Source organism: Alligator mississippiensis, chromosome 7 (assembly GCF_030867095.1).
Source record: "Alligator mississippiensis isolate rAllMis1 chromosome 7, rAllMis1, whole genome shotgun sequence".
Taxonomy (NCBI): domain Eukaryota; kingdom Metazoa; phylum Chordata; order Crocodylia; family Alligatoridae; genus Alligator; species Alligator mississippiensis.
Window position 1 is genome coordinate 13324218 of NC_081830.1, and position 23255 is coordinate 13347472.

Below are 23255 nucleotides of genomic sequence, written 5' to 3' on the forward strand. Positions count from 1 at the left end.
AGGGTGAACCACCAATCTCAGTGGTGCACATGCTCCCATGTATACTCCCTATGCATATGCAATGCCACATGTAATACTCATCCCCAGTGACCTGCTGTGGGTAACATGTGCCACAGGCTGGCCCCTCACATCTTATGCTGTGCACAGTACTGAGGCCGGGTTGTGCTGTGTGTGGTGTGCAGGGCTAGAGCTGTACATGTGGTGAAAGCACCAGATGTAGCCAGCCCACAATGCACGTTGCATGCAGTGCCTCCACTAGACCACCCCTGTGGGCTTGACCTGGCAGATGGGGTCCATCTGTGTTTGACACCGCTGGGTTCAAGGGAAGCTGATGGTGGAAGAAATGCGGGGGAGCTGGGACCTGGGATGTATACGACTCAAGGGAAAGTGGTCCTTGGGGCTGTCATATTCATGACAGTAGATACAGAACCAGGGCCCTGCTAGTGATTGCTGAGCTAATATTTTGTCAGTGTGATGCCTTGCAACGGAGCTTGTTTGTCTGAGTTATGGAATATATTAACTATATTTAAAATTATTTCTTTTGTACCTTACAACCTGACTTTTTTTCCTTGTGTTATTTTATCATGCAAAACTATGTAGGAACTAACCCAACTGCAACTTGGTGCCTCCCTGCATCCTAAGGTGCCCAGTCTAGCTAACTGGGACAACAGAGCCAGATAGAGAAGCTCAGGGCCTTCTCAGAGATCCCATGACTTATGTTGTGAGGGAGATTAAACCAGAGCACAGCTCTGCTGTTCTGCTAACACGTGTACAGCTCAGACTGTTTACATCTGGGCTTTTCGTTCTGAGCTCTGCAGGACTCCAGGGAATGAGTCCCATGAGCCTTTGGAAAAAAACAGCTGAAAAATTGCTGTCTTGCTTCACTCCTTTTGTACAAGGCAGGGTTGAGGTCAGCTGCACACTCAGAAACCTGGTTGGATTCACTCCAGTCATTCAGTGACAGAGGGAGCAGAGAAAGACCTCTGGGTTATCTGTGCTTCTGGGGATCTAGACTAGTGGTTGGTGCAGAGGAGATCTGAGAGATCAACGAGAAGAGCAAGGATCTTGGCAGGGGAAGCCTGAATATGAAACAAGGGATAAGAAAACTTCCACACAAACAATTGCAGTAAGTTTTCTGTGAAGTCTCCTGTCTTAGTAAGACACAGAGGAGATTTAAGAATATAAAAGTTGGAAAACCTGGCTACAGAAATCATTCTGCATTTTCTGTGTTATACATTCAAAGCTACAAGAGTGAATGAAGAATGTTTCACTGTTTTTGCTATTATTTCAGATAAAGTTATACAGCTTATTGGGAGAGGGGTGGAGGGTGGGGTGGGAATAGGACCTCTAAGGAAGTCAAATTTTATATATCTTTTATTTTACATGTATTTGTTTCCAGCATACATTATCTAGGTGAAATGGATAAATGATAGACTTTTGGATTTAAATAAATAAAAATAAAAAATATTAAAATCCTGAGTTGTGGCTGGGCTAACATTTTCTTCACTTTCTAAATGAAGTATCATAATATTTTATTTTATGTAGAGTCTTGCCAGGGATAAATAATTTATTAAAATCAAATTATCCATAGGGCAAAAAATGGAAGAGCTACATTCTTAGCATGACATTTGGAGACATAATTGATGGGAATATCAAAGCCAGTGAGTTTGTTACTCTCGTCCTTACCACTGCCCTTGTTCTATTATACCCAGGACTTGCACGGTGCCCTGGGAAGGAAGATGCCCAACTGCACCACTGTAACCGAGTTCCTCCTCCTGGGCTTCTCTGACACTCGGCAGCTGCAGATCTTACACTTTGTTATCTTTCTCACAGTATATCTGGCAGCTCTGGTGGGGAACCTCCTTGTCATCACTGTTGTAACTACGGACCACCACCTCCACAGCCCCATGTACTATTTTTTGGCAAATTTCTCCATCCTTGACCTTGGATACATCTCTGTCATAGTCCCAAAATCCATGGCCAATTCTCTCTTAAACACCAGGAAAATTTCCTATGCTGGATGTGTGTCCCAGGTCTTCCTCTTCTTCCTCTTTTGTTCAGCTGATTTTTCATTCCTCACAATCATGGCATATGACCGATACATTGCCATCTGCAAGCCACTGCATTATGAGATAATAATGAACAGGAGAGCTTGTGTCCAGATGGCTGCCTGTGCTTGGGCTGCTAGTGTCATCTACTCTGCACTGCACACTGGGAACACCTTTAGTCTCCCCTTCTGCCACTCAAATATCATCAACCAGTTCTTCTGTGAAATACCCCAGCTACTCAAGCTCTCCTGCTCTGACACATACCGCAGAGAGCTGGCAGCAATTCTCTTAAGTATATTTTTAGTTCTAGGGTGTTTTGTTTTCATCGTTGTGTCATATGTTCAGATCTTCACCGCAGTGTGGAGAATCCCCTCTGAGCAGGGCCAGCAGAAAGCCTTCTCCACCTGCATTCCTCACCTGCTTGTGGTCTCCCTGTTTATCTCCACTGTTGGCATTGCTTACTTGAAGCCCGTCTCTGACTCCCCGTCCCCTCTGGATCTCCTGGCAGCTGTTCTGTATTCTGTGGTGCCTCCATTGATGAATCCGGTCATCTACAGCATGAGGAACAAGGAGATCCAAGCTGCCCTGAGGAAACTGCTCCACAAGCTGATCTGCTCCAGGAACAATATGTCCATCTTTCTTTCATGACTTTGCTTTACTTATATTTTTGTTTTCTAATTTACACATGAACTTAGTTTTTTCATAGTATTGTGTGAATCCTCCATATATAAAATGAAGGTGGTGGGTTAATTCTGTAACTCTGTAATGTCAAAGACCTGGCTTTTATCATTATGTGTTGACACTGTTGAAGTGGGAAAGTAATGTTTCATGCATCAATTTTACTGTCTTTGCACCATCTAAAATATATCCCTCAATTATAAGATAATGAAGAATTAAAGAGTTTTGTTTACTAATTGGTGCCATCAATTATTCAGATGACAGAATATACAGGCAAATCTCCAGATGATGTGAAACGGGAATGAAGTGCAAGTACTTTAGGGGACAGGGATAGAGTTCAGATGGATGTGGATCGATTGGGTAGCTGGGTTTGAAACAATAAGACGAAGGTCAAGGAAATAAATGCAAGTTGCTGCACATAGGGGAGAATAATCAAAAGCACAAATACAGCTTGGGTTATAAATGGGTCGTATCATGGTTGAAAAGGTTGGTCACACACTCAATACGAACCAGCAATTTGATGCAACTACAGAAACATTAATGCAGTTTTGGGCTGCAACAACAGGAGTATTAGACGTAAAACAAGGGTGTAGGTTGTAGCCGTGTTGGTCTAAGGACACAGGCAGACAAGGTAATTAGCATTAATATGATACTTTTCATTAGACCAACTTATATAGTTGGAAACATTTTTCATAGCAAGCATTTGGATTTAAAAGCCTGGAAGAGCACACACCAACTGCAGATGCTTCCCCAGACTGACAAAGGGGTGTGAAACCCGAAAGCTTGCTAAGAAAGATGTCAAACATGGGAGGTGATAGTACCACTTGACACTGTGCTAGTTAGGCTTCACCTAAACTACTGTGTGAATTTCTGGGCCTCACATCTTAAGAAGGAAAATGAAGCAGTTAGAAAAGTTCAGAGATAGGTGACAAACATGATAAATGGTTGGAAGGCAAGCCATGTTAAGGAGAGAACTAGGTATATTTAGCTTGCAGAAAAGGTAATCAAGAGACAGATTATAGCAGTCTTGAAATATCTGAAAAACTGTTGTACAGAAGAGGGTGAATAATTGTTCTCCCTTGTTGAATAGAGAGGGACATCAGGCTTCAGATGACGGCAAAGTAGATTTAGATTAGATTTCAGGGAGAAAAGCACCCTTGTTTCTAGACCAGTGCGGACGTGGAATAGACTGCCCAGGGACGTTGTGGAGTTTCCTTCATTTCAGGTTTTCAAAAAGAGGGTAGTCATTGCTCACGGATGATTTAGGAGTAACAGTCTTGCATTTGTGCAGGGGGTGGACGACATGATCCTGGAGGCCCCTTCTAACACTATGAGTTTATTATTATCATCATTGTAATAGCATTATGAATACATAGTGGATTAAAACAGTCAACTGCAAGTGAATGGACACTGAGACAGAAGGATTACCGTGTGTCTTATTACACAATCTCTTCTTTTTTTCTTTTTCTTTTTAGAGGGTAGACAGACAGATGGGTACTAGTCCTCCTAATAGTTCATGCACACGTGAACTGCTGGAACTCGAGTTGACATTGTTAGGGTAACGATACGAATTTTGGATGCTGGAGTAACGATAGGGAATTTGAGGCGTGCTGAGCATGCAGCTGAATGAAGGCTTTTACCTGTGTCTCAGCAAAAAGCTGCTGATCACAAGATTGGATGATATATTAAAAGGTAACCTCAGGAAAAGCTGTTGGTCACAAGGCTAGCTGACATATTAAAAGCGACCAATTTAGTGCTTAAGTAAGCGGATTCTTAAAAAAAGGATAGAGTGCGAAGTGCATGATGTGTTAAGCAACTCGTGCCAGGAGACAACAGCTAAGATACAGCCTTGGAGATGGAGAAGTCAGCAAGAAAACCAGCAAGAACCAGCGAGAAACTGCAAAGTGACCAAAAGAAGATAGGGGTCAAAAGTTTTATGCATGCGCTCTTAGCATGTAAATGAATGAAATGCATAGGCAATACCAAGCTAAGGAGGCAAACAGTAAGCAGGTGGAGCTGGAGATGGGAGGAGAAATGGGCGGAGCCAAAGGAAGGCCATGGGTGGAATCCATGTAAATATGTATAGACCAGGGGTATAAATATTGAAAAGAACTGTTGTTCAGGGCTGCTCCCCGTATTCTTTCGGTGAGGGAGCTCACCTGAAGCCATCTCCGTTCTGAATAAAGCTGCTGCGAGCAATGTGTGCTGGTGTTTGCTCCCTGCCCTGCTCTGGCTAATGAGCAGCAGGATCCCTGGGCAAATGGACCATCATCTCCCCAGTTGTTTGGCTGCCGCATGGAGTCAGAGTCTAACAGACATGACTAAGGTTTTGTGAACTTGTCCGGTTATAGCAACACAGCACTTTCCAAATAAAAAGTGTTTTAAGGGAAATGTCCTGATCAGCTTGGCAGTGGGGGGGCCACAGAGGACAGGGGGTGGGGTTGGGCGACCTGTCCATGGCTCCTGTGTGGAGATCAGGATCTCAGTCCAGCTCGACGGTGCTGGCTTAGGGTGATGCCTTGTGCCTGAGTGTGTGGAGTGGGCAGGAGTGGTAAGCACTGCTGGGACTGGGGAGAGGTGAAACACGAGGGGGAAGCAGCACCAGGCATTTCCTGTAGGGTTTGTTAAAGACACCATCAGCAGGTCTAGGTGGGAAATGAAGATCCCATGTAACAAAAAGGATTGAAGGCCAGACCCATGGAGGGTGGGTCGGGGAGGGATCGTGCCCTCATCCTGCTAAATGAGGTCCCCCAACTGGCTGGTGGGTCTGAGCCTGGTTCCTCCTCTCCCCACTGCACCACTGCTCAATTTAAAGAGGTATACATACCCAGGGTGCAGCTCCCAGCTGTTCCCAGCCCCGTTCAAGGGAAGGATGATTTTGGTATCCCCCTGCAGCAGGGACGTGTGAGCTTCTGCTGCTTTCAGATCTGCTCAGAAGACAAGGGCTTTGCCCAGGCTCAGAGCCCTCTAATTATGTTTTCTGGCATGCAGTACAAGGTGTATATGTTGTCTAGCTCCTTAACCCCTCACATCTTCTCCCTGCAGTCCCACTGCTGCTTAGCCCCACTGCCAGGCGTAAGGCATCAGAGGGCCTGGGATCCCAAGATCCGTGCAGCTGGGAGCTGCCCCCCACTTCAGGACAGCTCCCGCCTCTCTCCAAAACTCAGGCTTGTCCCCTGTGCCCCGTGCCAGCCCAGGGCTGGCACCGCGGAAGCCTGGAGCTCCCCCTGGCTGCTGCAGGGGGGCAAAGAAGGGCAGGTGTATAGGAACAGCCCTGTACTCAACTGCTCCCACTGGGAGCAGATTTGCTCCTGATGCAGGTGCACATGTATACACATGCCCAGGTGCAATTTAGTGGGTTGATAATTTTTACCATGCAACACTTTTTGCCATATTGTGCTGAGATGCTACTGCAGAGCAGTGTAACAGCTGTATATCTCACTGGGCTGCAAGCTTGGTGGACGCACCATGTCTAGTACCCTTTGCATAAAGGCCGGCAAATGCTTGCACTGGGTGCCATGGCTTTTCCAAGCAGGAAAATACACTCTGCACCATGCATGCTTTTTATTGGACCATCTGCAATGTAATTAGAGCCCTCGCTGCAAACTGAGGGCTCCAATTGGCTGTGCTTGTGCTTTAAAGCACCCATAATGTGGGAAAGGTGGAGAGTAGGATCCAATTCCAGCTTTGAGAGAGACGGGGGCAGAGGCGCAGCCCCCCACTCCTGCACTGGAACGGGATCTGAGGCTTGCTCCAGGAGCTGACACGCCAGTGATCAGTCAGTGACTGGGAGGCGGAGTGGGGGTCTCCTCACAGCCAATCTTGCTGACTTGGGGGGCGGGGGGAGGGGGCGTTTCCCCATGGCCGATCACATTGACCGGGAAGCAGCCATGGCACTCCTGGAAGTGGCCGCAGCACACCCGGTAGTGGCTGCTGCACTGATGAAAGGAGTTCAGAGCCTCAAGAAGAACAGGAGCTGTGTTCTCACCAGGTAGTGGCAGATCCTCGCAATAAATGTGTTGCTATTTATTACAATGAGAGGGGAGCTTAAATTTTAAAAGGAAACTGTTTTGTTTTTCTCAAAAGGATATGACCATGCGAGTGTAATCAGTGCCGGAGTCTGCTGTAAGGGAACAACCCCCTGTATTACAATTATTCACTTACAGTTACATTGCTAGGTTGTATTCAAATGACTGGTTTTAATATTCTCTATTGATAATATATGTATGTATATATACCTTCTTTTTGATTAATCTCTTTCTCTTCCTGTATATAGTTATATATATAATAAAGAAACCCATCTGTTCATTGGGCTTGGAGTAAATGCTTGGGCAGTGAGGGTGAGGGCCAAACCCACTCCCACGGATACCCATCAGCAGATCTGCCTAAGGGAGATCCCAGGGCTACTGGCACCTTAAGGATCTGAAATCTGGCATATCGCCCAGCCTAGTGCACCGGCAAAGGTTACAGCAGTATAAGGCTACTGCACAGCAGTGTCACTAAAAAGGTGTTTGCTGGTGCTACTGTGTAGTAACTCTTGTTACTGTGAATTTATTTATTACTTCATTTATACTAACACTAAATAAATATTCAGTAACCACTGTGCAATAGTGTCTTGTGTAGATGCACCCTCTGCACCTTCTTTTAACGCACAGTAACTTTGAGGTTAACCTACATGTAAAAAAAAAAAAAAAAAAAAAGACCTCTACTCATCGGCTGCTGCAGCAGCTGTCATAGCCTCTGGGGGCTAATGGCAGAGCCCACCCCTCTCCCCCACACACATACAGCACGGGGTAGTGGTGGAGCTCTGGGGATCGCCCCCCTGCCTGGCAAGAACCAGTGAGTGCAGGTTATTTTGGGTTTTTTTTAAGGTGTTGGGACACTGGAGCCAGGTGGGGCGGCCATAGATGGGGCTGGGAGAGCAGGTGGGGGATCAGGCCTGTTCAGTTCAGAGATTTGGCCAATATGGCATCCGTTGAATCTCCAACTCAGATTTGGCTGAATTGATTCATGATAGTGATTTGAATCACTGAATTGAATCACTGTCTCTGAACCAGACGAATCCGAATCCAAAGTGAATACTAGCCACTTTGTACAGGCCTACCGCGGATGACACATATTCTGGCCCAGAAGTAGGAAACAATAGATAAAAGATGATCAAAGTAAAGAACCAAAACAAAACTTATTTGCCTTAAAATACATGAACCCAGGAAGGTTTGTTTTTGATTCTGTGCTTCAGAGGTAAGCTGGGCTCTAGGGAACAAGTCCCAGAAGCCCTAACAAGAGAGATGTGGATAAATCACCTTCCTGCAGCATCAGTTCTTCCAAATCAGTGAAGTTCACTGTCTTCTGCAGAGAGAAACTGGTTTGGATCTACTTCTGTCAGGTCAGTCTTGGAGCAGAGAGAAAGCTCTTACTAAGATATTTTGACTTGTGAAGGTTTGGTAGTGGCAGGGAAAAGGGAAATCAAACAGATCGGTAGAAGGAAATAAAGCAAAGACTCCTGGCACTTGAGGATGAGATCACAAGCTGAGAAAAACTTCACATTCATTTGTATAATAAACTTAGAGCAATGTGGTTGGTTGGTAAGAAGAGGGATGTGTGTGGAAATTAGATAGATCAGTAGAGGGAAAATCATGCAACATTCTTTGTGAAGTTTTTCTCAGTTTAAGATCGATCCTCCAGATTCTTTGCGTAAGTTTTTAATTGCAATTAAATATGCTTGGTTGACAAGAAGGGCGGTGTGTGGGGTATTTAAGAACCTGAAAATGACATTGAAGTGGAAAGCTCTCAGCATTTTAATAGCAAGGTGTTCAAAATTCTTCAGCTGGTCAAAGGAAAAAAGAAAAGAAAGAAAAGAAACAGTTCCCTTTAGAAATCTGAAATTGCTACCAAGTACCCACACACTGCAGTGTTTCAGCAACTTGAGATTTTTTTTTTTTCAATCAAAAGCTCCTGGAGGCCTCCTATTTTAAACCAATGTATTCCTCCAACCCCGTATTGATAGTTCTTCTTCATAAATTGATTGTTTTGAGGAAAATGCATGTATTGTGAGAAAGGACATGTTTAACAGAATACATTTTTATAAGAATCATCTTTCTAGGCTTAAATTCTAAGCCCCACAGCAGAGATTCAGTCTTGCCCAGCAACACCAGGATTACAATCCCACCTCAGTCATTGCATCCAGATTTGGTTGTTTTCCAGAAAAATTCCTGGAGGAGGGAGAACTCAGTAAGTCCCACAGTTGATCCCCCTGAAAATGTCTTTACATATCTGAGTGCCTCTCAAGTTAGGGTTGGGGGATGCAAGAAAGTGAGATGAGGAAATGCATAATGAGAAGCATCCCTTGCTCAAAATACCTTCAAGTTCTCGTATCCAAATGACAAAGATCAATGATACAATGTGGAGATAACAGAAGGATGGCACTGGCCTATCATGGCATAGAGATGACTGTCCAGATGGGAATAGGGACCATATAAATTGGCAAATAGCCACATGGCAGGCACTACTCAGATTCATTTCAGACGAGGTGACACTTAGGATGGTGTCTATGCATATGCAGTATATACCAGGCAAGGGGAAAGGTGGGTGTGCTAGCAGCTTATTGACCAGTTTCTTATTGTAGTCACAAGTGCTGTGTTGCCTGATCTTGATGTTTGCTGAGCTTCTTGCTGTTCTTGTTGTTGCTATTAAAAATCAAATAAAAATGCTGTACTCTGGTCTGTCAATTTGATGAAGGGAGATGGCTTCATAATGAGATCTGAAATGAGGTGAAAGAGAGCATGAAGCAATGAAAAGGCAAACCCACTGAGATATTACATAACCAATATTCATAATTATAAACCTTGTTTTATTCTGAAAGAGTCTGTTTTGTGTGGTTTGGTTTTATATATATAAAACCACTGTTAAGGATGCTTGTGGAGCTCTTTTATACTCAAAAAGACATATTCCCAGCAATAATACTTTCCACTGACAATTTTACAGCACTTAAAGACAGTACTGACAGTTAGTTCATGAGCTGTATCTGATATGAGATTGCCTCCTTTTATATTTGTAACATTAATCCTGGCAAATATTCTTGTCCTTCCTTCACAGGCCTTGCACTATGCACTGAAGAGGGAAATGTCCAACCAAACCACCGTGACTGAATTCCTGCTCCTGGGCTTTTCTGATATTTGGGAGCTCCAGATCTTACACTTTGTTATCTTTCTCACAGCGTACTTGGCAACCCTGATGAGGAATCTCCTCATCATCACAGTTGTAACTCTTAACTGTGAACTTCATTCTCCCATGTTCTTTTTCTTGATTAATTTGTCCATTGTGGACCTTGGCTCCATCTCAGTGACCGTGCCCAAATCCATGTCTAACTCTTTATTGAACACCAGGTTAATTACCTACTCTGGATGTGTTGCTCAAGTGTTTTGTCTCCTCTGCTTCTTGGGAGCAAATTTATCCCTTCTCACGGTTATGGCATATGACCAATACATTGCTGTCTGCAAACCACTGCATTATGGGATAATTATGAACAGAAGAGCTTGCGTCCAGATGATTGCCAGTGCTTGGGCTGCTAGTGTCATCAACTCTGCACTGCACACAGGGAACACCTTTAGTCTCCCCTTCTGCCACTCAAATACCATCAACCAGTTCTTCTGTGAAGTGCCCCAGCTGCTCAAGCTCTCCTGCTCTGACACATACCGCAGAGAGCTGGCAGCCCTTGCCTTCAGTGTGTTTTTAGCTCTTGGTTGTTTTGTTTTCATCGTTGTGTCGTATGTTCAGATCTTCACCGCAGTGTGGAGAATCCCCTCTGAGCAGGGCCGGCAGAAAGCCTTCTCCACCTGCATTCCTCACCCGATTGTGGTCTCCCTGTTTATCTTCACTGGTGCCTTTGCCTACATGAAACCCACCTCCTACTTCCCATCCTCTCTAGATCTTCTGACAGCTGTTCTGTATTCTGTGGTTCCTCCAATGGTAAATCCATTCATCTATAGCATGAGGAACAAGGAGATCAAATGTGCTCTGAGAAAACTGCTCCAAAGGCAGATGCTCTCCAAGAACAGGATGTCCCTTTTTACTTTGTGTGTTTGGTTTACTACTTTGTTTCTTTAGATCTATAATGAAATCATTAAATTAAGTTTTCATAATGTCGTGTGCATTCTGCTTATGAAACATGACACTTCTCAGCTACATTCAGCAGTGCGATAAAATCTGTGTTACTCAACTGGAGTCATTTTGTGTTAGAATTGTTGAAGTGCAAGTGAAAAAGTCTGGTGTTCCTTGTGCCACCTCAAATAAATCCTTTTAATTCCAAGATGATGATGACTTTTGGGGTGTGGTTTTCTAAATGATATGATGAATGATTTGGATGGCACAATAGAGAGCTGCCTGAGAAAATTTGTGGCTGGCACAAAACTGGGAAGGCTTGCAAACACCCCAGAGGACAAGAGTGGAATCCAAATGATTTTAATAGATCATCTGATTATCTAACTGGGTGAGAGGTAACAGGGTGAAAGCCAGTATGGATAAATTTAAGATGCTACATCCAGGAAAAAGTAATGATAAGCACAAATACAGAATGGGAGATAAGTGCCAGGGAGCCAGCATTTATGTGAAGGATCCAGGAGTGTTGGGAGATCACAGACTCAACATAAACTGGCAATTTGGTGCAATTGTAAAGAAAGCAAATGCAATTTTTTAGCTGTCTTAATAGGTGCAAGACACTTGAGGTGACAGTGACTGTCGCGGGGCACCTCGCTGCCCCGCTCCTAGAGAGGGGAGAACTGCCAGAGGAAAAGCTCTGGCAGTGCATAAGGAGCCCTAGCGGTGAGGAGTACAGCTGTGGGTTGCTGGGGCAACTAATGAGAGTCAGCTGCCTGTAGGAGGCAGGGCCTGGCCCTTATAAAACCCAGGGCTGAGGCCAGGCTGGCAGTTCCCTGCTAGCTGCCAGAGGGGCAGGAGCTAGGATGTGAGTGCTGCTTGAGCAGACTGAAGGATGGTGGCTCTGGGACGCAGGAGCAATGTTGTTACAGCCAGGCGGCCTTAAGTTAAGTTATAGCCAGGAGGCTTGTGTTTTGTTTTGTTAGTGTTTGTATTACACCGGTGGTTTGGGTGAGGCTATTAGGGGTTGGAGGAGGCCTCATAGGGGGGCTAACGGTAAAGTGGGGACCCCAGCACCAGAGAGGGCGCAGCGGTGTGGGGTGTGAAGACCCTAGGCCCAGAGAGGGGCATTAGAAGAGCCCAGGCATGGGCAATATGTGAGAAGCCTGAGAGGGGCAATATGTGAGAAGCCCAGGACGGGCATGATGAGCCCGGTAACCGGCCAGCACTACAGAAAACCCAAGAGAAGGGCAGGGTGCTGTGGTGGACCTCAAGAAAAGGGGTTTAGCAGCACAGTGCACCCAAGAGAAGGGCAGGGTGCTGCGGTGGACCTTAGGAAAAGGGGTTAGCAGCACGGTGCACCCAAGGGAAGGACAGGGTGTTGCAGTGGTCCCCAGGAAAAGGGGATAGCAGTACAGCATCCGAAGAAGGGGAAGCAGTGCGGTGGACCTGAAAGACCGGAGGCTCGATATAGAGTCCCAAAGTAGGCAAGGGTCCCTAAGCGGGACAACACTTTTAGAGGAGGCCCAGAGAGGGTACTGAGACCCCAGAGAGGGGCGACACTTTTAGAGAAGGCCCAGAGTGGGCACTGGGAGCCCTAAAGAGAGGGCAGGATTAGAGGAAGAGCCCCAGCGAGGGGCAGGGTAGTAGGCAAGAAGCCTGAGAGCGGGCTAGATTACAGAAGAGGCTCAGGAGAACGGGCAGGTATTTTGACAGTCCAATGTCCAGTACATCTGAAAGGCTTGGGGCGTGGTATTAGGGGTTGGTAGGAGCCATGCGTAGCCCATAAGGCTAGGGTGCCTGAGTAGCACCCATCATACGGGGAGACCACAAGAGTCTGGGAAAACTACGGGGGCAGAGGTCCTGATACGCCGTGCCCAAGGCGGTATAAGGCAGCCTCCCAATATATACTGAACATCAAAGACGTGGCGGGCGAGAAGAAGAGGGTGCCCTTGGGCCGGCCTTGACACAGTGAGAGGGTCCTTAAGGAGATCACGGCCCTCCTGCAGGACCCCGCCGTGACAGTGACACTTCTTAGCGCTGGTCTGGGCTTCACTTTTTAAGAAGGAAAGGGAGAGGTTGGAGGAGGTATCCAGGTGGGCGAGAAATGAAATAATAAAGTCTTTGAAAGGCAGTCTGTATAAGAAAAAATTGATGGAACTGGGCAAGGTTAGTTAGGGACAGATAATCCTTGGAGTTATTTTCAATGCTGATTGATGATAATGTTCAGGATTATTGCTTCTGCAGTAGACTCACAAGTCTAATGTAAATATAGCATGAGTAAGGATGGAAAATTAAGTACGTCCCCAACAGTTGTTTAACCTACATTTAATCTTACCAAGTTAGGTAAAAATTCTAGTATTGTATATATTCTATAATATATTTTAATAATTTTTTCTCCAAAGTTGCAAGGAGCGCTATCGGGATGTCTTTGTAATGCTATGTAATGGACACATCAATATGATAGAGCAGGGGATCACCAACATTTTCCATTTTTAGGCAAGATTGACCCAGCTCAGGGGAAAACTAGGCTGATACCAAAACCAGGTGACTACTACCACTTTTTGACAGTGCTGCTTCTTTTTGGTGCCCAGCTGCAGTACAGCACAGCGCAGAGTCAGAGAAGGCCCCTGTTAGCAAAAGACCTTCCTCCACACGGTGGATACAGTGGGGTCATGGGCTCTAGATTGTCAGCTGCTGTGATGAAGTCCAGACAAAACTGATAAGGTCAAAATGAAATGTTTTGGGACAGTTTGGTTCATTTAAAAAAAAAAAAAATCTCAATTTGGGGATTGAGAGAGGTTGATATTTTAAAAATTCTCCCACGATGGGATCATTGCTTCTGGCCATGGGAACATCCATGAAGAGAGCGAATTCCAAACACCATAAATCTTCCAGCTGCTGCACTCCAACCAACCCCTGTCCCAAGTGGGAGCTGCCACCACAGTAAGTTAGCATGGAGGCTGAAGGACAGAGACACATATTGTCACATCAGGCTCTGGCATCTGTCACGTTCAGATCAAGAGAAATCAGGTCCATGAACGAGTCTCTGATCTCTTGATGCTCCTTGTGGAGCCTGCCTGGCATGGGCTGTACATGGCATGAGGCTGCACGGGGATGTCTGCTTGATGTGGCACCTGGGCCAAGCTAGCCCTGTGTACTAGACTGGGGGGTTGTCTAGGTTGGGCTCATTAACCCACCCTACCCACAGGATCCAGTGTGCCCAGTCAGCTACACGTCTGCCCCACTGGGCAGTTTTTGCTGTGCAGTTGTTCAGTATTTCATTTAGCAAGAACTAAATGAACACACAGTACCCACCATGACTGCGCAGTCCCGAAGGCGCACAGGTCATTTCAAACCCTACTGTGCAGGAGCAATGAAATAATACTCAGGAGATCATTGCTACTGCACGGTAGCGGCGGCATCACAGTTAGAGCCCGTCAATGCTACTTTGCCACAGTGATGAACGATATCCCTGTAGATCATCACTACAGCGACCTAGCATCTTGTATAGACACATTTAGCCTGGTGCAAATGCTACATGCCATGAACGACACGTGCCCCCGGAAGTTGGGGGGGAACGGCGACTGCCTGCAGGTGGCGGTGGTGGCAGCAAACAGGGAGCTCCCGCAGGCAGCCATGGTAGTGTCGGCGGTGGGGGGTGGAGGAATGGCAAGTGCTGACTGGGAGTAAGCATCCACCTGCAGAAACCACCAGCCGCATTGGCAGTGGCCAGCGGCAATCCGATACCATCCACAGAGCCTGTCAGCAGTGTTGGCAGTCGGTGGGGAGGGTGGTTGGTACTGGCAAGTGGCAACTGCCCAAAAGCACCGGCGGTGATTCTTCAGGGAGTGCACCACCAATCTCAGGGGGTGCACATACACCTGCACACACCCCTAGGCATCGCCAACGCCACATGCAGTACGCACCCCCAGTGACCTGCTGTGGGTAACATGTGCCGCAGGCTGGCCCCTCACATCTAATGCTGCGCACGGTGCTGGGGCCAGGTTGTGTTGTGTGTGGTGTGCAGGGCTAGAGCTGTACACATGGGGCAAGCACCACGTGTAACCAGCCCACAATGCACGTTGCATGCAGTGTCTCTACTAGAGCACCCCTGTGGGCTTGATTTGGCAGCTGGGGTCCATCTGTGTTTGACACCGCTGGGTTCAAGGGAAGCTGGTGGTGGAAGAAATGCAGGGGAGCTGGGACCTGGGATGTATATGAGTCAGGGGAAAGTGGTCCTTGGGGCTGTCATATTCATGACAGTAGATACAGAACCAGGACCCTACTAATGAGTGCTGAGCTAATATTTTGTCAATGTGATGCCTTGCAATGGAGCTTGTTTGTCTGAGTTATGGAATATATTAACTATATTTATAATTTTTTTTTTTTTTTTTCACCTTACAACTTGACTTTTTCCTTGTGTTATTTTCTCATGTAAAACTACATAGGAAGTAACCCAATTGCAACTTGGTGCCTCCCTGCATGCGAAGGTACCCAGGCTGGCTAACTGGGACAACAGAGCCAGATAGAGAAGCTCAGGGCCTTCTCGGAGATCCCATGACTTATGTTGTGAGGGAGATTAAACCAGAGCACAGCTCTGCTGTTCTGCTAACATGTGTACAGCTCAGACTGTTTACATCTGGGCTTTTCCTTCTGAGCTGTGCAGGACTCCAGGGTATGAGTCCCATGAGCCTTCGGAAGAAAACAGCTGAAAAATTTCTGTCTTGCTTCACTCCTTTTGTACAAGGCGGGGTTGAGGTCAGCTGCACACCCAGAAACCTGGTTGGATTCACTTCAGTCGTTCAGTGTCAGAGGGAGCAGAGAAAGACCTCTGAGTTAGCTGTGCTTCTGGGGACCTAGACTAGTGGTTGGGGCAGAGGAGATCTGAGAGATCAACTGGGCAAGAGCAAAGGATCTTGGCAGGGGAAGCCTGAATATGACACAAGAGATAAGAAAGCTTCCACCGAAACAATTTCAGTAAGTTTTCTTCATCAGTGAAGTGTCCTTTCTTAGTAAGATGCAGAGGAGATTTAAGAATATAAAATTTGGAAAACCTGGTTATGAAAATCATACTGCATTGTATGTATAATAGATTCAAAGATACAAGAGTGAATGAAGAATATTTCACTGTTTTTGCTATTAATTCAGATAAAGTTATATATTTTCTTGGGAGTGGGGTGGAGGGTGGGGTGGAAATAGGACTTCTAAGGACATCAAATTTTATATATATTTTATTTCACATGTATTTGTTTCTAACATACATTTTCTTGGTGAGATGGATAAATTATAGACTTTTGGATTTAAATCAATAAAAATAAAAAAATTAAAATTCTGAGTTGTGACTAGGCTAACATTTTCTTCACTTTCTAAATGGAATAATCAAAATAATTTATTTTATGTAGGGTCTTGCCAGGGAAAAATAAGTTATTAAAATCAAATTTTCCATCAGGCAAAAAAAGGAATATTTACCTTCTTAGTATGAAATTTGGAGACATTATTGATGGGAATATCAAAGCCACTGAGTTTGTTACTGTCCTCCTTACCACTGCCCTTGTTCTATTATACCCAGGACTTGCACGGTGCCTTGGGAAGGAAGATGCCCAACTGCACCACTGTAACCGAGTTCCTCCTCCTGGGCTTCTCTGAGACTCGGCAGCTGCAGATCTTACACTTTGTCATCTTTCTGGCAGCGTACCTGGCAGCTCTGGTGGGGAACCTCCTTGTTATCACTGCTGTAGCTACGGACCACCACCTCCACAGCCCCATGTACTACTTTTTGGAAAATTTGTCCATCCTTGACCTTGGATCCATCTCCGTCATTGGCCCTAAATCCATGGCCAATTATCTCTTAAACAACAGGATAATTTCGTATGCTGGGTGTGTTTCCCAGGTCTTTTTCTTCTTCTTTTTTTGTACAGCTGGTTTTGCACTCCTAACTATCATGGCATATGATCGGTACGTTGCCATCTGTAAGCCAATGCATTATGGGATAATAATGAACAGGAGAGCTTGCATCCAGATGGCTGCCTGTGCTTGGGTTGTTGGTGCCATCAGCTCTGCACTGCACACTGGGAGCACCTTTAGTCTCCCCTTCTGCCACTCAAATATCATCAACCAGTTCTTCTGTGAAATACCCCAGCTGCTCAAGCTCTCCTGCTCTGACACATACCGAGGAGAGCTGAGAGCAATTGTCTTCAGTATGTGTTCAGGTTTAGGCTGTTTTGTTTTCATCGTTGTGTCGTATGTTCAGATCTTCACCGCAGTGTGGAGAATCCCCTCTGAGCAGGGCTGGCAGAAAGCCTTCTCCACCTGCATTCCTCACCTTATCGTGGTCTCCCTGTTTCTTTCCACTAGTGGCATTGCTTACTTGAAGCCCATCTCTGACTCCCCGTCCCCTCTGGATCTCCTGGCAGCTGTTCTGTATTCTGTGGTGCCTCCATTGATGAATCCGGTCATCTACAGCATGAGGAACAGGGAGATCCAAGCTGCCCTCAAGCAACTTCTCCACAGGCTGATCCTCTCCAAAACTAATCTGCCCATCTTTGTTTCATAACTTTACTTTACTTTACTTATGTTTCTTTTATAATTAACTCATGATATCATTGTTTTCATACTATAGTGTGCAACCTATTTACAGAAAATGAAGGTGGTGGGTTAATTCTGTAGCTTTGTAAGGACAATGACACTTGACTTGGGTCATTTTATATAAACACTGTTGAAGCGGTAAAGTTAATGTTTCATGCATCAATTTTACCATTAGTTCCACCTCAAATAAGTGCCACCAATTGCAAGACGATGAATGGAAGACTTTTGTTTACCAGTTGGTGTAATCCATTATTTGGATATAGGCAAATATTCAGGTTCTGTGAAGGTGGGATGAACTGCAGACACTTTAGAGGAGAGGCACACAATTCAGATGGATATGGATAGACTGGGAATCTGGACTAGAAACAATGAGACGGAGTCCAAGGAAACAAATGCAGTTGCTGCGCCTAGGGGAGAATAATCAAAAGCACAGATACAGATTGGGTTATAAATGGTTGTGTGGTATGATTGTTGAAAAGCATCTGCAGGGTCTGGTGGCTCACAGACTCCATATGAATCAGCAATTTGATGTAGCTACAGAAATATTAATGCAGTTTTGTGCTGCAACAATAGGAGTATTAGATGTTAAAAATGGGAGGTGATAGTACCACTCAACATGGTGCTAGTTAGGCCTTACCTAAACTACTCTGTGGATTTCTGGGCTTCACATTTTAAGAAGGAATATGAAGAAGTTAGAGAAGTTCAGAGATAGGTGACAAAAATGATAAATGGTTGAAACACGAGCCATGTTAAGGAGAGATGGAGAGAAGTAGGCATATTTAGCTTGAAGAAAAGGTAATTAAGAGACTGATCATAGCACTGTTGAAATATCTGAAAAAGTGCCGTACAGAAAAGGGTGAGCAATTGTTCTCCCTTGTTGAATAGGGAAGGCCATCAAGCTTCAGATGACAGCAAAGTAGATTTGGATTAGATTTCAGGGGGAAAAGCACCCTTGTTTCTAGACCAGTGCAGATGTGGAATAGACTGCCCAGGGATGTTGTGGAGTTTCCTTCATTTCAGGTTTTCAAAAAGAGGATAGTCATTGCTCACGGATGATTTAGGAGTAACAGTCTTGCATTTGTGCAGCGGGGTGGACGACATGATCCTGGAAGCCTCTTCTAAGCCTATGAATTTATTACTATCATCATTGTAATAGCATCATGAAAATATAGTGGATTAAAACAGTCAACTGCAAGTGAATGGACAATGAGACAGTAGGATTATTTTGTGTCTTATTATGCAATCTCTCTTTTTTTTTCTTTTTCCTTTGGCAGGTAGACAGACAGATGGGTACTAGTCCTCCTAATAGTTCGTGCATGTGTGAAGGCCTGGAACTCGAGCTGACATGACTAAAGTTTTGTGAACTTGTCCGGTTATACTAACACAGCACTTTCCAAATAAGTTTTAAGGGAAATTTGCTGATCAACTTTGCTACTGAACACAAAACACATTACTGTGTTTTGATCATAGTAAGGGAGGGTTACCACATCACTGGGGAAAAAAGTTCAGGGCCATAGATATCTGTTCACTGCTGCTTAAACAAGTTGAGGTTTTTTTTTTTTAAATACCCTAAAGAAAGTTAGGTGCTTACTTTAAATGAGATTTAAGGTCTCAAACTCACTTGCCTGTTTCAAAATATTCATAGGATCCTAGGACTGGAAAGGAGAGTATTGCTTCCTCCAATGATACGTTTGCTCCTAATACAAGAACGCTGTTCTCTGGGTGCATCTATTCATGCAATTAGCACAGCCGAATGAACTCCAGCACATTTCTTGCTGGAGGTTATTATTCCTGAGTGCAGAATTAGAGTAGATGGCATTAGATTAGGAATTTGCTCCAAGTCACCCTAGGCAGTGGGGATGGAGGGGGTGGGTGGGGGGACCTGTCCATGGCTCCTGTGTGGAGATCGGGATCTCAGTCCAGCTTGATGGTGCTGGCTTGGGGTGATGCCTTGTGCCTGAGTGGGTGGAGGGGGCAGTAAGCAGTGCCCGGACCGGGGAGAGGGGGGACACGAGGGGGAAGCAGCACCAAGCCTTTCCTGTACAGTTTGTTAAAGACACCATCAGCATGTCTAGGTGGGAAATGAAGATCACATTTAATGAAGAGGATTGAAGGCCAGACCCATGGAGGGTGGGTCGGGGAGGGATCACGCCCTCATCTTCCTGAATGAGGTCCCCCAAATGACTGGTGGGTATGAGCCTGGTTCCTCCTCTCCCCACTGCAGCGCTGCTCAATTTAAAGGGGTATACATACCCAGGGTGCAGCTCCCAGCTGTTCCCAGCCCCGTTCAAGGGAAGGCTGATTTTCTTATCCCCCTGCAGCAGGGCCTCGTGAGCTTCTGCTGCTTTCAGATCTGCTCAGAAGACAAGGGCTTTGCTCCAGCTCAGAGCCCTCTAATTATGTTTTCTGGCATGCAGTACAAGGTGTATATGTTGTCCAGCTTCTTACCCCCTCGCATCTTCTCCCTGCAGTCTTAGTGCTGCTTAGGCCTACTCTCAGGCACAGGGTGTCACAAGGCTTGGGACTCCAAGATCCATGCAGCTGGGAGCTGTTCTCCACTTCAGGACAGTTCCCCCCTGTCTCCAAAACTCAGGCCTGACCCTTGTTCCCCCTGCCAGCCCACAGCTGGCACCAGGGAAGCCTGGAGCTCCCCCTGGCTGCTGCAGGGTAGGAACAGCCCTGCACTTAACTGCCAGGTCAGAACCCTGCAGGCATGGGTGACTGGTGCCACCTTAGTCCGGGGGGCACGTGCCCCCTCAGCAACCAGTCTGTGACTGTGGGGGGTGGAGGTCCCCTCATGGCCAGTCTCACCGATTGAGGTCAGTGGGCCCCACACAGCCAATCTTGTCGACTGGGAAGCAGCCACAGCACTCCTGGAAATGGTCACAACGCTTCTGGAAGTGGGTTCAGAGCCTCAGAAACAACAGGAGCTGTGTCCACAGCATCTAGTGGCAAATCCTAGCAATAAATGTGTTGCTATTTATTACAATGAGAGGGGAGGTTTAATTCTAAAAGGAAACTTTTTTTTTTTAATCAAAAGGATATAACCAGGTGAGTGTAATCAGTGCTGAAGTCTGCAGTAAGGAAACAACTCCCTGTGTAAGAATTATTCACTTACAGTTACATTGCTAGGTTGTATTCAAATGATTGGTTTTATTATTCTCTATTGATAATATATATATGTATATATGCCTTCTTTTTCATTAATCTGTCTCTCTTCCTGTATATAGTTATATATATATATAATAAAGAAACCCATCTTTCATTGGTTCTGGAGTAAATGCTTGGACGGTGAGGGTGAGGGCCACACCCCAGTCAGCAGATCTGCCTGAGGGAGGTCCCAGGGCTACTGGCACCTTAAGGATCTGAAATCTGGCATATCACCCAGCCTAGTGCGCCGGCAAAGTTGACTGTAGTATTAGACTACTGCACAGTAGCATCACATAAAAGGTGTTTGCTGGTGATACTGTGTAGTAACTCTGGGTACTGTGCATTTATTTAATACATAATTTATACACGTACTAAGTAGATATGCAGTAACCACAGTGCAGTAGTGTCTTGTGTAGATGCACCCACTGGGCCCTTTTTTTAATGCACAGTAACCTTGAGGTTAAACGACACTAAAAAAAAAAAAAAAGCCCTGCACTCATCGGTTGCTGCAGCAGCTGTTGCAGCCTCTGGGGGCTCATGGCAGAGCCCCCACCCAGTGCGGGGTAGTGGGGGGCAGTGGGGATTTCCCCCCTGCCTGGCATGAGCCAGTGAGTGCGGGACTTTTTGATTCTTTTTTATTTAAGGAGCCGGGATGCTGGGGCTGGGCAGGGCAGCCATTGATGGGGCTGGGAGAGTGGGTGGGAGATTTTGTCTGTTCAGTTTGAAGATTTGGCCAATTTGGCAGCGGTTGAATCTTCAAATCAGATTTGGCTGAATCGATTTGGGACAGTGATTTGAATCACTGAATAGAATCACTGTCCCCAGAACCGGACGAATCCTAATCCGAAGTGAATACTAGCCGCTTCACACAAGCTTACCGCAGATGATACATATCCTGGCCCAGAAATAGGAAACAATAGATAAAAGATGATTAAAATAAAGGATCAAAACATAACTGTTTTGCTTTAAAAGACATGAATCCAGGAAGGCTTGTTTCTGATTCTGTGCTTCAGAGGTAAGCTGGGCTCTAGGGAATAAGGTCCAGGAGCCCTAACAAGAGAAATGTGGATAAATCACCTTCCCGCAGCATCAGTCCCTCCAAGCCAGTGAAGTTCACTGTCTTCTGCAGAGAGAAACTGGTTTGGATCTACTTCTGTCTGGTCAGTCTTGATGTGGAGAGAAAGCTCCTACTAAGATATTTTGACTTGTGAAGATTTGGTAGTGGCAGGGAAAAGGGAAATTAGATGGATCAGTAGAGGGAAAATAAGCAAAGACTTCTGGCACTTGAGGATCAGATCACAAGCTGAGAAAAACTTCACATTGCTGTAAGTTTATTATTCAAATTAACTGTGGGTGGTTGGTAAGAAGAAGGATGTGTGTAGAAATTAGATAGATCAGTAGAGGGAGAAATTAGATAGATCAGCTTCGACAACTTGAGATTTTTCAATCAAAAGCTCCTGGAGGCTGCACATTTAGGCCGTTTATCCCTCCAGCCCTGTATTGATAGTTCGTCTCCATAAATGGATGGTTCTGAAAAAAATACATGTATTGTGAACAAGTAAATGTTTAGCAAAAGACATTTTTATAAGAAACATCTTTCTAGGCTTAAATTCTAAACCCCATGGCAGAGATTCAGTTTTGCCCAACATCACCAGGATTACAATCCCACCTCAGTCATTGCATCCAGATGTTGTCATTTTTTCCAGAAAAAATGCCTGGAGAAGGGAAAAATCAGTAAGCCCCACAGTTGATCCCGCTGAAAATGCTTTTTACATATCCGAGTGCCTCTCAAATTAGGGTCGGGGGACCCAACAAAGTGTGATGAACAAATGCATAGTGAGAAGCATCCCTTGCTCAAAAGAGTTTAAAGTTCTTGTACCCAAATGACAAAGTTCAATGACACAATGTGGACATAACAGGAAGACATAACATGAGGAAGCATTTTGGAAGAGGAAGACTTACAGTATTTCCTAAGACAAGCTATGACTGAATAATAATTCAGTCCCCCGGGGGTTACAAGAAACAATGGCCACAAGCTAGCAGAGAGCAGATTTAGATTGGACATTAGGAAGAACTTCTTCACAGCTAGAGTGGCCAAGGTCTGGAACAGACCTGTCAAGGGAGGTGGTGCTCTCCCCTACCCTGGGGGTCTTCAAGAGGAGGTTAGATGAGTATCTAGCTGGGGTCATCTAGACCCAGCACTCTTTCCTGCTTATGCAGGTCGTCGGACTCGATGATCTATTGAGGTCCCTTCCGACACTAACATCTATGAATCTATGAATCTATGAATAATATCATGTGTTGGTCCTGTTGATGTTGTTGGGTGTGACCATTTTCTTTGAAGGGTTCTGATTTTGAGCAATGCATTTATTCACTGATTGGTAAATTGAAACATTAACTTTTAGTAATGATGGGATATATGTCCAAGAAGAAGTTGATGTGGGTTCAAACTTCCCTTTGTCAAGATGGTTCTGGAAGCAGATCTCTCAATTTCCAAGCAACTGAGTATGAGGCTGAGTAATGAGAAAATGCTCTGAGTACTAAGTTGCTGGAAAAGAGGTGGGTTATTCTTCCTCAATTTTGCATAGTTTTAGGACACCTGACATGCACCTAAGAGTCGCAGACCCTTTCATTGCCTTGATGACATGTTTTGGAATCCCAAATCTCTTTCAGTTGGATAAAGATGGCAACGTACAA

General features: G+C 45.3%; 3 protein-coding genes across 3 annotated transcripts; all 3 read left to right on the plus strand.

The window, feature by feature from the left end:
• The first annotated feature begins 883 nt into the window (after nt 1-883).
• Nucleotides 884-2962, plus strand: LOC132251364 (olfactory receptor 14A16-like). The gene is made up of 2 exons (XM_059730601.1): nt 884-1126; nt 1713-2962. Exon 2 carries the CDS (start codon nt 1740-1742, stop codon nt 2694-2696), a length of 957 nt encoding a protein of 318 aa, XP_059586584.1. The 5' UTR covers nt 884-1126; nt 1713-1739; the 3' UTR covers nt 2697-2962.
• A 6867-nt stretch (nt 2963-9829) lies between these two features.
• LOC132251661 (olfactory receptor 14C36-like) lies at nt 9830-11010 on the plus strand. Its single transcript, XM_059731613.1, has one exon. The coding sequence runs from the start codon at nt 9849-9851 to the stop codon at nt 10830-10832; it is 984 nt and encodes a 327-aa protein (XP_059587596.1). The 5' UTR covers nt 9830-9848; the 3' UTR covers nt 10833-11010.
• Nucleotides 11011-16398: 5388 nt separating this feature from the next.
• On the plus strand, nt 16399-18585 carry LOC132251662 (olfactory receptor 14A16-like). The gene has a single exon (XM_059731614.1). The coding sequence runs from the start codon at nt 16420-16422 to the stop codon at nt 17374-17376; it is 957 nt and encodes a 318-aa protein (XP_059587597.1). The 5' UTR covers nt 16399-16419; the 3' UTR covers nt 17377-18585.
• Nucleotides 18586-23255: the final 4670 nt, after the last annotated feature.

Coding starts and splice junctions, on each gene's coding strand:
- LOC132251661 (XM_059731613.1), top strand. CDS start 9,849: ATGTCCAACCAAACCACCGTGACTGAATTCCTGCTCCTGGGCTTTTCT.
- LOC132251662 (XM_059731614.1), top strand. CDS start 16,420: ATGCCCAACTGCACCACTGTAACCGAGTTCCTCCTCCTGGGCTTCTCT.
- LOC132251364 (XM_059730601.1), top strand. CDS start 1,740: ATGCCCAACTGCACCACTGTAACCGAGTTCCTCCTCCTGGGCTTCTCT.